At 45.4% G+C, this 16887-nt stretch overlaps 1 protein-coding gene across 1 annotated transcript; it reads right to left on the bottom strand.

Annotated features, from left to right (window-relative positions):
* Positions 1 to 7696: 7696 nt before the first annotated feature.
* Positions 7697 to 9586, bottom strand: LOC140222258 (uncharacterized). Its single transcript, XM_072292426.1, has 2 exons — positions 8226 to 9586; positions 7697 to 7711 (listed from the first exon to the last, which is right to left on the bottom strand). The coding sequence occupies exons 1-2, from the start codon at positions 9513 to 9515 to the stop codon at positions 7697 to 7699; spliced, it is 1305 nt and encodes a 434-aa protein (XP_072148527.1). The 5' UTR covers positions 9516 to 9586.
* Positions 9587 to 16887: the final 7301 nt, after the last annotated feature.

Genomic DNA, 16887 nt, shown 5'->3' with positions numbered 1-16887 from the left:
TTCATCAGCTTCCCTGGGAAGCTAGGCAACCGACACCTCGCGAGGATGGCAACCGACTCCTCGAAGAACGTGAGGGAACAGGAATTGGTACGGCAACCACCGGAGGCCGTGGCAACGAATAGCTGATATGAATCGTTGATATGCCGATGAACGGCTACAAGGAGTAGGCAATGCCCACCTTGGTGGCATGTTTTCATTCCATGAATAACTATAAAATCCATTTCCTACACAAGCGTGCAGTTGATCTGGTGGCATGGATTGCCCACCGCAAACATGTGGTCTCGGTTTCGATTGCTAAGGAATCACTTTTTTGTTGTCATATTTTTTATAAATTTTTCATCAGGTACTCCTGGAGTAAAAACACGAACAACTTCACAAACAACTTTTTTTTGGCATGTGCCTCGGGACACAAATTGACAAATTCAGATAGAATCCAAATGGTTGACCATGGATGGGAACATCCCAAATATAGATAAAGGAAACTATGTTAAGATTGTTCACCATAGCTACAAACTTCACCATCTACTTAATTAGACTTGCCACCAAGCATCAATCCTGCGACAACAACAAATAAAGCAAGTAGCACATGCGCGAGTTTGACATTGTGCCTATAATTCCCAATGAACTTCAGCTCGGCAGTAGTCTTCTGAAGTTGTTGTTGCACCATCTTGAGCTCATTCCTAATCTCTGTAAGCTCACTGTTAGCTTTTGCTAATTCTTTCTCCACTTCTTTGCATTCTTCTCAGCTTGCACCTTATTCTTCATGAGCTTCACTAGAACACCAAAGGTCCTATCATCCCATTCTGGATCAACCTAGGTCATGTAACTGCATTGCTTCTTTTCATCCTATAAATTAAATGCCCCTTTACAATGCAAATTGCCATTGACAACTGTAACATGAAACCACAGAACCAAAATCTCTATGAAGCAGGTAGCCATTACTACCTTTGGGTAGGAAGCAAATCGACGGACTGGGTTGAGAAAGGTCCAAGAATACTTCACCAAAACTCTCAACCCGTGATCGCACTTGCTTTCAGGATGCCAACGGGTAGTGTCGCAAGAAGATGTCATCGAGCAGTAGCTACCAACGGAAGAAGATGATGGAATCCTCAAAATATTCAAAAAAGTCATTGTAACTTGAAATCAAAGTTTAGTTTTGCACTTCATAAACTATAGCCTACCAACTTCTAACATCAATTGGATGCAAACCTAAGTGTATGATGAAATCAGAATGTACTGCCCTCAACCCATATTCCCAATTCTAGAAAATCCCCTTCCCTCCGAGGAAAGGGGAAAGTAGCGGCACAAAACAGGGGACTGACCTGACTGTAGCTCCTACTTCTCCCTTTGCTACTAGGATGTGCCATTCCCACGGCCCATTGTAGATCTACCGATTCCTCTAGGCTAGTCTTTGCCACAACCAACAGTAGTGTGCCGGCGAATCCCTCGCAGTGTACGTTGTTGCAAATATACCCATTGCTCTAGCCTGCAACTAGGAAGTGGAAAGTATTAGAACTGTAATATAAAGAAGCTACCTTGTTCAAAAACCATAAACTGCATTATGTCTCAGTGGTAGTGCTGACTCTTCAGAATCAAGAGGTCACAGGTTCGAATCCGGCTCTGGACACTCTTACCTTTTTATTTTCCTCCCTACTAACTTGTGGGACCCTGCTAGATTTTATGATGAATTGGAACACTTTATTTCTCAACTCAAGCTTGCATGGGGGATCCCCTCGGTTTATGACATTTTTGCACGCCTTATTTTTCAACAAATGCTTACATGTGGGATCCTGGTTGGTTTATGACATTTTCGCGGACCTTATATCGTCACAAAACCACCATGTAACAGCGAGTGGTAATTTCACTTCTTTCTTTAGAAGGTTGGAATCCGCCTGAATAAATCGCACATATGCTCCCAGGACTTCACGGAATTAGGAGGCACAGAGGTAGGTATACCAAGAGAAAGCTATGTGGGTAAGCGACGAGGGTTAAACCCTTGGAAGCCCATTTTTCGGTAATATCCCTGCTGGAAAAAGAAACAGTACTGGTTTAACAAAAACTAGAGGAGCTGGAAATAGGATTTCTGATTTGGGAATTGATGGTTTCTGAGGCAAAGGAAACTTTCTTTTTTGCTATAGTGGCAACTTTTATGATATTCTATAACTTTATCACTAAATTTGTTCGGATGTGAAACTTTATAAGTTTTTTAAATTTTTAGCTTGTTTCTTTGGCTAGTTTTTAAAATTTGACATGAATTTGATAGATACCTGTCACCGCCGCCCTTTATCCAACGAACCCCATAAGCGGCTGTGACGGGTCCAGGGCCGGCTCCGTAGTAGTGTTTCTTCTGCTATTTTTTTTCATTTGTAACATATCCAATCAGTAGGGCCAACCACCCGGTTGTGCACAAATAAACTGAATTGTGGTGGGGTACTACTTTGTTTCCTTAGCACTCTTCTTTGTGCTTTGAAGTTTTCCCAGCAATAAATTAAAGCCTACTTTCTTAATTGGACATTATTGTGGCATATATGGCTACTTCCTTAATTGGATGACAGCAGCTCATCTTAAGAAGTTTCGGAGTTTGTTTTCTTCGTTAATGTTTTCTTATTAGAATTTCGCTCTAGCAGATATATATGATGCTATGGTGCTTTGTGAACAGATATTTATCTGCTAGTGGAGACACAATGGTTGTTTGCCTGGTCAAGAAAATACTAAAAATTATACTAGGTCCACGTCTCTCTGCCCTTTTATAGTCTGATGTGTTTAAACAGAGAAAGGGGAATGGATTTTCACAAAAAAAAATGGTGACCCTATATTTTCAAAATGCAAATAATCAAAATGTATGTAATAATGTGGCGTTAGTAGGGCTGGACCGGCACAAACCGGACCATGTACGGAATTGGGTTTATTAGACTAGCAAAATTGAAAGATAACATAACAGACATGGTATAATGTATTATATACCAATGGAATACATCAAGAATCATACCTATATGATTTCAATTGCTTTATTCTTATGGTGTTCCTTAAAATGAAATGTTCAATAATACTCATAAATCAATATTCAATTTATAAACATGCGTGCAGAAGCTAAAGGTAACGTAACTAACAATTAAACTATTAAAAGGTACAATTTGTAAACATGCATGCAAAAGTTAAACATGCATAATTAAGGAATAATTAGCAAATTACCTTTACCTTTGCAGTGAGGCAACGAGCGAGAATACACGCTAGTCTTCACGCTGCAGCCCTGACGTCCTGTAATCCTGTCACCTGGAGTCCTGCCGTCCTGACCTGGAGACTGGAGTACGTCTTGGTCATGCGGCCGTGCCCCGGCGCCCATTATCCTACTACCCTATCGAGAGTGCTAACGATGATAGCTTTGGTCGGCCACCAGAAAATTGGCGGCCCGGCGACGTCGCGCCGTTTGTTCCGCCTGATATACGGGCCAGGCCATGGCCAAACGACTCGAGGCCGGGGGCGCCGGGCAGACAGCGAGACAGGGGAGAGCCGCCACGCGTTGGAGACCGATGCGGCACCGGTGTGTTCGGGAAGCTCCTGCACAGACCCTTGAATCTAGCTGTTGCTATCTCCGTCCGATTAAACGTGAGCAGCGATCTAACGATCGAGAACACTACCGGAAACAGTAACTTTGCCGAGTGCCCCAGGCACTCGGCGAAGGGCCAAATACACTCGGCAAAGAGTTTGCCGAGTGTAACACTCGGCGAACCTTACTCGGCAAAGTTTTTCTCGGCAAACAGTGTGTTTGCCGAGTGTCGACCATCGGGCACTCGGCAAAGGCTTTAACGGGCTGTCACGGCGACGGAAGCTTTGCCGAGTGTCTGACGGCCAACACTCGGCGAAGTCTACATCTTTGCCGAGTGTTTCCCTAAATACACTCGGCGAAGTTGACAGGTTTGCCGAGTGTTTCCCTAAATACACTCGGCGAAGTTTCCATCTTTGCTGAGTGTATTTAATAAAACACTCGGCAAAGATGCCCGGCCCGCCATTTTTTTATGCCCCCTTTGCCATTTTTTTTGAAAACACTCGGCAAAATGGCCTTTGTTTGCCGAGTGCCACTCGGCAAACAAGCAATTCCGCCAAATTGTTTGGCCCCTTTGCCGAGTGTTTGAAGAATACACTCGGCAAACCCGTCTACTACTACCAGAAATGGCCTCTTTGCCGAGTGTTAACACTCGGCAAAGTGTCCTAATTCCTGCTACAAAATAGAAATGTTAGGTATAAAGGACCCCTCTCAAAAAACAACCACAGATACACAGGCATATTAATGGCAGCACAAGCATATAAATTGCACCACAGGATTCACAAGCACACAAATAGCATTCATAAGTTCTCGTCTAAATAAGTAATTCACAAGTTTTGCATCACAAACACAGAAATGACAAGTCACTGAGGAGGATGAGGAGGACGTGCAGGTGGCCACTGCCCCCAGGAAGATTCTGCATTGGACACCGCCGATTGATTCTGCACAAATGTAGGTAAAGAGATTTCATAGTCTAAACAAGTAATTCTAGTGGAAGTAAGTCTAGATTGATTGTAAGGTTGAGATTGACTCACAGGAGTAGCTGCAGGAGGTGGTGGAGGTGGCGGGAAGAGGTTCGGTGGCATAGGTGGTGGAGTTTGACCTAAACTGTGGAACACACTCTGCATGTATTGGAACATCTGCTCCGTCCTCTGCCTTTCAAGCTGCCGATCCGCCTCGATCCTCGCCTCTAGTTCCTCTCGGCGCTTCCGTTCTACCTCCACCTGGGCCTACAATATTTCATCCCAACCACTTATTGTCAAGCAAAAGGTAAGTACAAAATGAATGAAAAATTAAAGAAACACAACTAACCTGCAGAGCCTGCATCTGTAGCTGTGCAGCGGTAGGCCGTGGCCGTATCGCGAGGCTCGAGTCCGTGCTCCTTGCTCGGATCTGGGAGAGAGTGGGAGTACTGGCAGTGTCGATCACGCTATCTCCAATCCAATACCTGCCATGCTTCTTCCCTCCTCCTACCCTCATCACTATTTCAGCATCGATATCCTGAGAGCTCGGATCGAACTCTGGCCCGTGAACCTCCCTCGCCATGGCTGTGTAATCGGTGACGCGGCTGTGGATGCTGGGATGGCTGTACGCCTCGGGCGGGTCCTCCGGATTGAAGTCGATGTCTGCCGTGGCCTTGCCCTTTTTGGACATAACCCATGCCTTGAACCGGGAGCACTCCTGACCATCATGTGATGAAGTCTGCGGAAAAAATGTAAAATGATTACAAAATATGCAGTATTATGTCTGAGAAAACAGAAATGAATTCACGTACCCATTTTTCCTTGTACTCATCAAGGCTCAGGCTGCCTTGATGGTGTGATGCATATGGCAGCTGCAGACGCCGCTCCCGGCAGGCATTGTGGTTCTCCAACCACCCAGGCTGCAACCACACGTCCACCATTTTTTCCCAACACCGGGTAAAGGATCGGCACCACCACGGAGGCACCTATATGAAGTGTGTGACATATAAATAACGGAATTAAGCGTAATTAATCTCTCAAATAGTAAATATAGTCTTTATGTACGTACCGCCATGAATTCTTCCTTGGTCAGGTTCATTGTCCTGGCCTCTTCTTTTTTGATCCTCATCCTTTTGTATTCAGCATAAAAGTCGATGATGGCCTGAACGCGCGCCTCGTAGTGCATGTCCTTAACAAGCTTCTTAGCGGCTTGTTCAATCACGGAGGCCGCCCTAGCCTCGAAGCCCTCCTGACATCTATAAAAGTCCTGCGTATAGACGGCAAGCATACAATTATTATATCAAGAATGTATTAAGCAATGTAGTGCTGCGAAGACTTACCCACAGCTCGGCCTTCACCCGCTCCGCCTTGTTCGCAAACTGCCTGTGGTCACGATCACCGACGTCGGCGGCAGCGACGTAGTGGTCCCACGTGTAGGCCGGCTCCTCCTGTCCGGCGAAGACCACTAGACCGGGGAAGTGTAGCCTACACAAAAGACCGACGATGCCGTTGACCTTGCGGTTGTGGGCACCCCCACTGAGCTTAGTCCAACTCCTGCACAAGTGATTAATATGTGAGTTTGAACATATCAAAAGTACAGAGAAAATGTGAAGAAACTTACTTTGCCCCAGCGGGTTGAATCAGGGGGCGTAAATGAAGAGGGATGGGTCGCCTCGGGAGGGATGAGGGACCTCGCAACCAGATCTTGGACTGCTCCTCCCCTCCCTCCTCCCCTGCCTCCTCCCCCTCCTGCTCCTGCTCCTCCTGTACCTCCGCCTCGTCACTAGAGACGTGCGCGGAGGGTACCTCCTCCTCCTCCTCCTCCGACGACGACGACGAAGGCACAGGCGACGGGGCCCTTACCCCTTTACCCTTTCCTCGACCCCTGCCCCGACCCCTGCCTCTAGCCAAGACCTGTGCCCCCACCACTTCCTCCACGGGTACGTCACCCCTGCCTCCACCCCTCCCTCGACGCCTTCCTCGACCTCTCGATGCGTCTGACCGTGTACCTGACCCGGAAGCTGCAGCTTTTAATTTTTCGTAAAGCGCTGCGATCTTCCTCGTACCGCCCACCATTGTTCAATCACCTGCATTTGCCAAGAGTAAACCAATCAGCACATATATAAATAAAACATAATTCAAAAATAACATGGTATGACAAATAATAAATAAATTATTACGATCCATACATGTCTTAGAAATAGTCGTCATGATCGGGATTAGCTGGATCATAAGTCTCATCGTCACTGTCACGCGTGTCAAACAAATCATTCCCGTGCTCCAAAGTTTCAGCGTCATCATCAATGTCCTGTCCTAACTGTAACCGCTGAAGTAATTCTAACTCCTTCATATTATGAACCTCCTCTCCAGCGTCATCGTCAACAACCCTTTCATTGTCTACTTCCATTGCGAAAGCGTCGGTTAAATCAATCTCAAAAATCCCTTCGAGCCCATCTTCTTGGAAAAAATCTCTGTCATATGTGTTGGGGTTAATGTTGTAATCTTCATTATTTGGTACAGGTAGTTTACCGTGTGGCGATACCTTGTACACAACATCCCAACCCTTCAGACGATCGTCAGTTTGGCACGGGTATGACAAATAATAAACTTGCGTGGCCTGTTGAGCCACAATATAGACATCGTCTCCTTGGAAGACGGATGATTGCCGAATTTCGACTAACCCAAGATTAGGTGCCCGTCTCACGACTGATGGATCAAACCAATGGCATTTGAATATGACTGGATTAAGAACTTTGCAACCATGAAAAGTGAGTTCGTATATTTCTTCAATTCTTCCGTAGTACTCGACACCATCAGAGCCTAGCGTGAATACTCCGGTATTTGTCGTTCTTCGATTGGGCCGACTCTGCTCATGGCTTGTTGTGTGAAAACGATAACCATTTACGTCATAACCGGTAAAAGATCTGACCCTGTAGGCACAGCCATCGGCAACCTGTCTAACCTCAACATTTATAGACGAATCGGTTTGAGCCTGCAAGTTGAAGTAGGGTGGTTCGTTATATTATTCGCATGTACGGCAAACTTGGAACGTGGTAATCATGAACGAGCGAAATTGGATTGTACCTTATGTTTGAACCAAGAAATAAAATCGGGCATTCCATTACCCGCACCCTTTTGAAGAAGGGTCTTGGCTTCGTGCGGGGTAGGTTCCCTTGAATTACGCCAGAATTTACGATGAAATTCCCTGTACCAACGAGAAACATGAGAGTTGATCCCAGAATAGTGATTAATTGAGAACAAACTAGTTTGTTGACAACTTACAGTATGTACGGCTCCACCTCGGCAAGGTTGGTCAATACATACAGCATGATAGTGCGCCACTCTTTATGTTTCAATTTCTTCTGTGTCGCACCACTTGCACTTCCAAGTTGTCCTCGAAAAAGGCTAAGGCTCGATTCAACTTCTGAGTCATTATAACGAGCGGGTGGATTGTGCACGCTAGGAAGGTTGTCAGCATAGTATTTGGTTGTGAAGTTTGACACCTCCTCCAGAATGTATGCCTCTGCAATGGATGCTTCAATTTTGCATTTATTTTTACATTTAGTTCGAAGGACCTTTTGACATCTCTCAATTGAATAGCACCAACGACCCTGCATAGGCCCCCCCATTCGTGCTTCATACGGGAGGTGCAAAATCATATGCTGCATCGGATTGAAGAAGCCAGGCGGAAATATCTTCTCCAACTTACAGAGCAACACAGGCGCCATTCTTTCCATTTCTGCAACCACGGTCCGAGATAATTCCTTAGCACAAAGCTGACGGAAGAAATTGCTCAACTCCGCTAGCACTTGCCAGACATTATCAGGTACATAGCCTCGAACCATCACCGGGAGTAGGCGCTCAAGCCATACGTGGTAATCATGACTTTTGAGCCCGTTGATTCGCATAGTAGCTAGGTTCACTCCCCTCTTCAAATTCGCTGCATACCCATCAGGGAACATTAACGTTTGGAACCATTCTAATACCTCCCTCTTTTGGGCCCTCGTCAGGACAAAATCGGCCTTAGGCTTTCTCCACGACTTGCCGGCTCTAGGAGGCATCATGTCTAGCTTTGGTCTGTTGCATAACCTTGCTTGATCCACTCTAGCCTTAACGTTATCCTTTGTCTTGTCAGGAATGTCCATGATTGTACCAAAAATTGCCTCAGCGATGTTCTTTTCAGTGTGCATAACATCAATATTATGTGGGAGAAGAAGATCGTAAAAATAGGGGAGATTCCACAAGCAAGACTTCTGAGTCCAAGCATGTTGCTCGCCATATCCCACAAACCCACCTTCATGATTATTGACCTCAAGAGCGTCTATCTGAGCACGAACCAAGGCTAAGGTCAACATCTGCAGTGGGGGCTCATTAACTACGACATCTTTCGTAAAATTTCTAATATCTGTTCTGAAAGGATGGTCAGGAGGAAGGAATTGTCGATGTTTATCGAATGAAGAATACTTGCCACCCTTGGTCAACCAAGTGAACTTCACTGAAGCCTTGCATACTGGGCAGGGGAACTTCCCGTGAACACACCAGCCACAGAAAATACCATATGCCGGCAAGTCATGCAGGGAGTAGTGGTACCAAATATGCATCTTGAAGTTTGTCCGTGTAGCCCGGTCGTATGTCCATACCCCTTCCTCCCATGCACGGACCAAATCATCTATCAGAGGCTCCATGTACACACTCATATTATTCCCTGGGTGTTCTGGAATTATCAACGATAAAAATATGTTTTGTCGCTGAAAGATGACACCAGGGGGGAGATTCAGGGGGATAACAAACATAGGCCAACATGTGTACGGGGCAGCCGCCATTCCATACGGATTGAACCCATTTGTTGCGAGCGCAACACGTACATTACGAGCCTCTCGAGCTTTCTCATCATAAATGGCATCAAACTTTGTCCAGGCTTCACCATCGGATGGATGTACCAGCTTGTCAGCATTGTATCGACGTCCGTTTTTATGCCATGTCATTTGTTTTGCGGATTCTTCACACATGTACAGCCGTTGGATCCTTGGTATGAAGGGAAGGTACCGTAGAATCTTCACAGGGATTGCAAGCTGCTTCTTCTGACCGTCACCAGAGTCTACCTCCAGGAATCTAGATGATTCGCACTTCACACAGTGCTTGGCTTCCGCATATTCTTTCCTAAATAAGATGCATCCCTTCGGGCAAGCATGTATCTGCTCGTATGGCATCTTAAGTGCACGAAGAAGTTTTTGTGCCTCATACATAGACTTTGGCAAGATGTGACCCTCCGGGAGCAGGCTCCCAAAAACTGTCAACATAATATCGAAGGCGTCTCGACTCAAGCTAAACTGGGACTTCACGGCCATTAGACGTGCAATGGCATCCAGTTGAGAGACCTTGGTATGCCCGTGAAGGGGTTGTTGTGCCGCAGACAACATGTCGTAATACGCCTTTGCGGTAGCCTCGGGCTCCTCCTCCCTATGAGCTTCATGATAGTCATCTAACATGTCTCCCACCCCGGCGTCATCATCATATTGCTCGATACGTTGTCTGATGACCTCGTCCCTCCCACGATCGACCTCACCATGGTAGATCCATATGGTATAGTCTGACGTAAATCCGTGCCTAACAAGATGTTTACCCATTCCTAACTTGGTTTGCCGACGCATGTTTCCACATTTGCTACACGGACACCAAGTTTCTCTTCCTCCTTTGATCCTTGCAAATGCCCGTTCCAAGAAAGCATCGGTCTTGTTTATCCATTCATCGGTCAACGAATTCTGACTAGATCGGCCCGTGTACATCCACTGACGATCCTCCATCCTCTAGCATACCAGCGAGTAATATAAACACTCAAGTTGCATCTACACGTTCCTATATTGTCTATTAGGTAAAGATAGGTCCTAATCCCACACGAGGATGTGTAGGTGGGATTAGTTTCCATGGTCTACTCCAACCCGAGATAGAATTTCGGCAGCACCTCCCCGCTGTTCTCCAAATACACGTCATGTGATGGAGATTGTGTATCCGGAGAACAATTGGGAGGTGCTGCCGAAACTCTAACTCGGATCGGAGTAGACTATGGAAACTAAACCCACCTACACATCCTCGTGCTGTCCAAAGTAACGTGGACAATTCGAAACAGATACGGTTATAAATATGCAAACATCTGCATATTTCCAAACGTATCTCTTTCGAACGGGAGACGCCTAACTAGGTTACGTGATATACGACCATCATACGGAAATAGATGTTTAGGATGACTCACCTTGCTATCGTACAAAGTGACGACTCGAGGACGGTATCGTAGCCTCTCCTGCAAAAAAAACATACAACTGTCAACTAAAAATTTCGGCAGCACCTCCCCTACACGTGGAGGTTTCCATAACCTGCATCAAATGAAACGGCACGATGGCCGACAACCACATGTACGGAGCAAGGAATGGCACGATGGCTCACTTCCACAAACATTCTTATAGCTTAAATTCCAAAGCCAACCATCATTTTCTAATTTCAACAACTAAAGTCCCACAATTTCCTAATTTCAACAACGAAAGCCCTACAATTCCCTAATTTCAACAACTAAAGCTCTCTACAATTTCCTAATTTCAACAACTAAAGCCCTACAATTTCTAATTTCTAATATCTTATTTCTAATTTTAACCTTAATCTAAGTCAGATTTCCTAAATTCAAAAAAAAAATTACCTACCGGGTGAAGGACGCCGTGACGCAGGGACAGGGGGCGCCGGGGCCGGAACGGGGGCGGCCGGTGGGCCGGGGCCGCCGGGCAGGGGGCGGCTGGGGCGGCCGGTGGGCCGGGGCCGCCGGCCAAGGGGCGCCGGGCCCGGGCAAGGGGCGCGGGGGGCGGCCGCCGGGCACGGGGAGCCGGGGGCCCGGCGTGGGCGGCCGGCGGGGCAAGATGGCGGGGAGCCGGCGCCGGGCGCGCCGGTGGTGGGGAGCCGGGGTCGGGGTGTCGGCGGACCGTTGGGCGGCGCCGGTGGCGGGGAGGCGGGGCCGGGGCGTCGGCGGTCGGGTGGCACGGAGCGCAGGCGCCGGGGGAGACGGGCGGCCGGTCGGGTTCGCCCCGGGTAGGGGCGCCGGCGGGGCGGTGGCGGTGGCGACCGGCGGGGCGGTGGCGGTGGCGACCGGCGGGGCGGTGGCGGTGGGCGCCGGCGAGGCGGTGGCGGCCGGCGAGGCGGGAGTCGCGTCGGGCGCGGGGGCCGGCAGACGGGGCAACAGAGTCGCGGAAATGAATCGACGAGACGCTAAGTCCGGAGATAACTTCGAATCTTTGCCGAGTGCCCGCGATCTGGCACTCGGCAAAGGCTTTGCCGAGTGCCAGATCGGGGGCACTCGGCAAAGCACTAGTGTTTGCCGAGTGCTCAGATCCAGGGCACTCGGCAAAGTTAATTCGGGTTTTTTTTTTTGCAAGCGAGGCCGAAGAAAGTGGGCCCGTGCAACTAGTTTGCCGAGTGCACATAGAAAACACTCGGCAAAATACCATTTTTGCCGAGTGTTTTATGGGTACACTCGGCAAACGTTACATGAAATAACGTATTTTAGTGGCCTTTTTCAAATATACTTGTTCAAAATCGTGTCAAAATCACTAAAAAATTGTTAAATTAGTTTTCTACCGAAATTATTCCATTATTTCATGCAGTTATAGCTCAAATTCCATTTATATCTAATAAAAATCTATAATTGCATTTAATCAATAAAAAATATCAAATGCATCCGAAAAATTTCCAAAATTTGACATGAACCAACATGTGTTGTATGTTGCCTGTACAAAAAGATTTGAAGGCACTCCTTAATTCAAGTGTCACTTGAACACCAAATCTTATTGGCTCCTTTCTAACTTCTATGAATCCTTCCAGGAGATTAGTCGGTTTCTAAGCATCATAGGTCAGAAATTAGGCGAAACGTTCTCAATTTTTTACCACAGCCTACACACATAATATAATGACATCTTGACAAATCTTGTGATTTTCAGATTTCGTTTGGTTTTTTTTACAATTTAACAACCATTGAACCACAGGTTCGTGGTCGTGTTTTTTAAAAACAATGTTCAAAATTTCTTTTCATTTTCTGGTTGAGACCTCAATTTGGTCTCCATAATATGAATATGATTTTTTCACTGATTTCAATCCATTATTTCAAGTACTTGTAGTTAAAATTTGACTTCAATCAAAAAATTCCTATTAATGCAAACAAAGCATTAAAAATCCCAAACAGACCCGAAAATAGACCAAATTTTAATATGTATAACCAAATATCCTACGTGGGGAGTAGAAAAAGTGTGGAAGCTGTTGGAAGGATTTTTTTTTTTGTTTGCCGAGTGCCTCTAGGATGGCACTCGGCAAAGTGTTGCGTTTGCCGAGTGTCCGGCTGAGGCACTCGGCGAACTTTTGAGTGTGCCGAGTGTATGCGTCTGGCACTCGGCGAACCAGACTTTGCCGAGTGACACTCGGCAAACACTCGGCAAAGGTGTAATGGCCGTCCCACCCTGTTAGTGCACGACGCACGTGCGTCGCACGCGATACTGATTTACCGAGTGTGTCTTCTTTGCCGAGTGTCGAGGAGTTGTTTGCCGAGTGCCTGATTTTTGGCACTCGGCAAACCTCCTTTTTGCCGAGTGTTTTATGTTCGCCGAGTGCCTCATTGTGTACACTCGGCAAAGATGGTGTTTGCCGAGTGCCCGAAAAAATGCACTCGGCACACGTTTTGCACTCGGCGAATTTACTGTTTCCGGTAGTGGAAGAAGAGACGACGTGGCCCAATGAGAGGCCATAGCTTGTCGGCAGGATTCGTCGTTTAAAGATATGAGAGGGTGGAGCAGTGTACCTGGGCCTGTGGGAGAGGTAGCTGTATGGAATTCAATGGCGAACGCGTTTATTTGAACGGTGATGGCTTGTGACAGATCAAGCTCATTCAGCACACCAGACCGAGCATGATGAGTTCAATGGTGCATGTACATATTTGGTTTGATTAAAAAAAAATCGTCCCATGTTGATATGGCTTACACCTTGGAGAAGTGGAGCCACAGAGATGGAATCTTACTAGCAGAGTAGCAGGTAACCTATGTAGCTAGTTGATATTAGAGTGAAGACATAGTACCAATGCAACAACTAACCCTGCTACATGATAATTAAAATCAAACTATGAACAAACTGTACAAAAACTAAACATTGACCACATAGACTAAAAATAGGGCAAAACGCTGGCATCATCATTAACTGTAGGTCATATGGGTAGGAGTGGTAAAGAGCCCTCTAATTTAGCCTAGCAAATTTTAATGGTTAGGTTCAATAAAGACCGGGCCACAATATTATAAAATTTTAAACTAAAAACATATAGGGCTGAATTGGATTGTGAAGGAGGCACAAGGCTACGGTCCACTACCACCCCTACGTATGAGCAACCAAGAAACATGTATGCGTAGAGCTCGTCGAGAAGAATCTATTTAACTATATACATATGTCCCATTAGGATATTGAATATGAGTACAAGATAATAATCTTATATCATCGAATTTCATATTACCTTTACTTTGTTTTTATATTAGTAATTTTTTTTAAAAAAAAGACGAAAAGGGCCATGACATGGGGATATGCTGCCCCTGCCGTGCCAAACTCCTGCCGCAGTCCTTCCATGATCCGTCTTCCTCCATTGTTGTTGGCTGAAGAGTGTGTACGACCAAACAACTTCCCTGTGCCATTTCAACTTTTAGCTAGGATTTTGTGGTTATTTAGGTTGCATCTAGAATGCTAAAATTCTTGTATAAATTCTAAGTTCGATATGGACTTCTGCAGTCCAAAGCATAGCCCGATAGCAAAGAAGGGAAACTGAGTGATGAACACGGGCCCTGAGCCATATTTAGTGTATACAAACCATCTGTTTTGCAAACTATTGTCAGACATACTGGTTCCTATCATTGTGTTTTTTCCTTCTTGACCACGTACTTCCATGGCTCTACTGAATCTGCCGACAAGTTTCACTTGTACATCAGTACATGTGCATGCAGCTCTCGTTCCACATCTCACAACTGGTTATGGACATCACAAAGAAGCATATGATTCTCTCAGTCTCAAGACTCCATGGGCGTAGTGCAGCCTGTACATATATAGAATTCTGTCTTGATTCGCCAACCAAGCCACATGAAAACCCAGCCTACCATGTCCATATGCTAGCTGCTCAGTGCTTTCAGGATAAATTCTAAGGCTCATAGTTTTACCGTCTTAGGTGGTAGTGTGGTACCAGCAGGATGTAGCAAAAATTGGTATCTATGTACTAAAATTTGGTAGCTCCTTAGTCATACCTAGCCCTGTTAATTGGGTTGTAACCCATGTTGTAACCACACCAATCTATTCTCATAAGAAAATAAATATAACCCACCCTAAACCAAACCTCCACTATCACACACCACACCACCCCAAACTTATCATTGCATAAGTTATACAAATTACTTGCCAAATATGATTACAACCCAATAAGAACCCATTAGGTACCCAATAAAAACCCATTAGTTAACTTTTTTTTTGAGTTTGTATGTGACTCTCAACGTGGGGCCCACATGTAAGTCTAGCCATACTACTTTGCACAAAGTAGCGGACTGTCAAGCTAATTCATCTGCAACAAGTTTCGGTCAATTCATCCAAAATTTTAAGGTGTGAACACGAGGTTTTAGTTTTAGGGTCCGACTCTTGACGCGGGCCCCACATGTAAGTCCAGCCGTACTACTTTGCATACAGTAGCGGACTGTTAAACTAATTCATCTGTAACAAGTTTCGATCAATTTATCCAAAATTTTAAGGTGTGAACGCGAAGTTTTATTTTTAGGGTCCGACTCTTGATAGATGAGGCTCCAGGCTTTTGGGTTCTTAATGGATCTCAACCTACGGGTTGAGAGTCTTTTAGATCCAAAAATAATACCACACACCCCAAACACCTTCCAAACTATTTATTTGTAAAACCCAAACCAAACCAAACCATCTAGCAGGCCAACTCATTATAAACCAATTCAAATGAACTTATTATATAAACCAAACCATTAAAACCAATAAACCCAACCCAATTAACAGGGCTAGTCATACCACCGTGTTTACCTCCTTAGTTATAACTTTGTGTTACCCTTTCGTACCTACAAGCACAAAGAAGTCACTGTTCGAAAGGTTAAACTCGGTCAGAGCTGTGCTGATATTGCCATCTTGTGGCATGTGCAGAAGAATTACTTCAATCATGCATTGGCATTGTTTGCAAAGTACTATAATAAGTTATGACTGTTATACAAATGTTAAAGTATAGGAGAAAGGCAGATTGCTCCGTATCAATTATGCTTTCAAAAGTTGTTCAAAAACAAGTTATCTATAAGTTACTAATTGGACATCACATAATTTTTAATAACTTAGCTGACAGATTCGGTGTGAAGCCAGGTAACTATCATATTCATTGCCTACAAGTTCATTTGACTCAGAAATAGAAATTATTGGATTATGTGTAAAGAGACAAGTTTGTAGGAGTTGAATCGCTAAGCTCCCTTTCTCGCTCACAAATAAGGTAACGTACTTCAAGAATATGACATAGAGAAACGAAGAACATGCCAACTCAACGCCCAAGGCTTAGCAAAGTTGGACTGTTGTGCCTTTGTTGGGAAAAGGACTACAGCTGGTTTCCCCGCGGGGTCCTCAGGGAACGAACATAAGACCTGTAACAGAGAGGCAACTAACCACCGGACGGCAAGGGCGGAAGTCTCCCGGAAGGAGATGGGCATCGGAACACGACTCAAACGTCCAGATGTACAGACGAAAGGTGAAGGTACAGAAGAAACCACATGTACAAGACAAGTATCCACCGATCCTTCACTCAGAGGCCCAAAACACTAGGATGGAAAATGCAAATGCAGCAAGAACATGCCCCACGGTACCTTCCATACTAGCGAGGAGTAAAGTTATAAACAAGAGGATCCTTCGTCCTTCACTAGACCTTTAAATACCAGAACCCAAGAGCGTTGTAAACATTTTTGAGGTCTAAATTGAATACATTGAACATTCTGAAGCCACATTCCGTTTTCAACTCTTTGAGTTGCCTTCCTACTCTAGAATCCATACTTAATTGTTTATTAGGCTATTGTAGCCACCAACAGCCTTCATTCTCTGTTATCACATCTCAAAAACCATGCGAAAGATATTTCACATGCCCGTCACTCGATTACGTAAGCAGCTGATGTGATGAAATCCTCAACGATCTTATGATCGTCAAGAACTCAAGATGGCACTCGAGGAACCTGTATAGCAGCAGACCTTTGTCCGAACAGCTTTTCTTGCGAGTAAGGTGCCGGGTTTTTTTTTCAAACAATCAGCAGGAAATGTAAGGATCATTATATGAAAAACAATATGATA

The sequence above is a fragment of the Setaria viridis genome, chromosome 3, assembly GCF_005286985.2.
Source record: "Setaria viridis chromosome 3, Setaria_viridis_v4.0, whole genome shotgun sequence".
NCBI lineage: Eukaryota > Viridiplantae > Streptophyta > Magnoliopsida > Poales > Poaceae > Setaria > Setaria viridis.
The sequence above is the reverse complement of the archived record's forward strand: the minus strand, read 5'-3'. Positions and strand labels throughout refer to the sequence as shown.

What these genes read in the sequence shown, in the direction of transcription:
- LOC140222258 (XM_072292426.1), bottom strand. Translation starts at nt 9,515, where the DNA reads ATGTGTGAAGAATCCGCAAAACAAATGACATGGCATAAAAACGGACGT.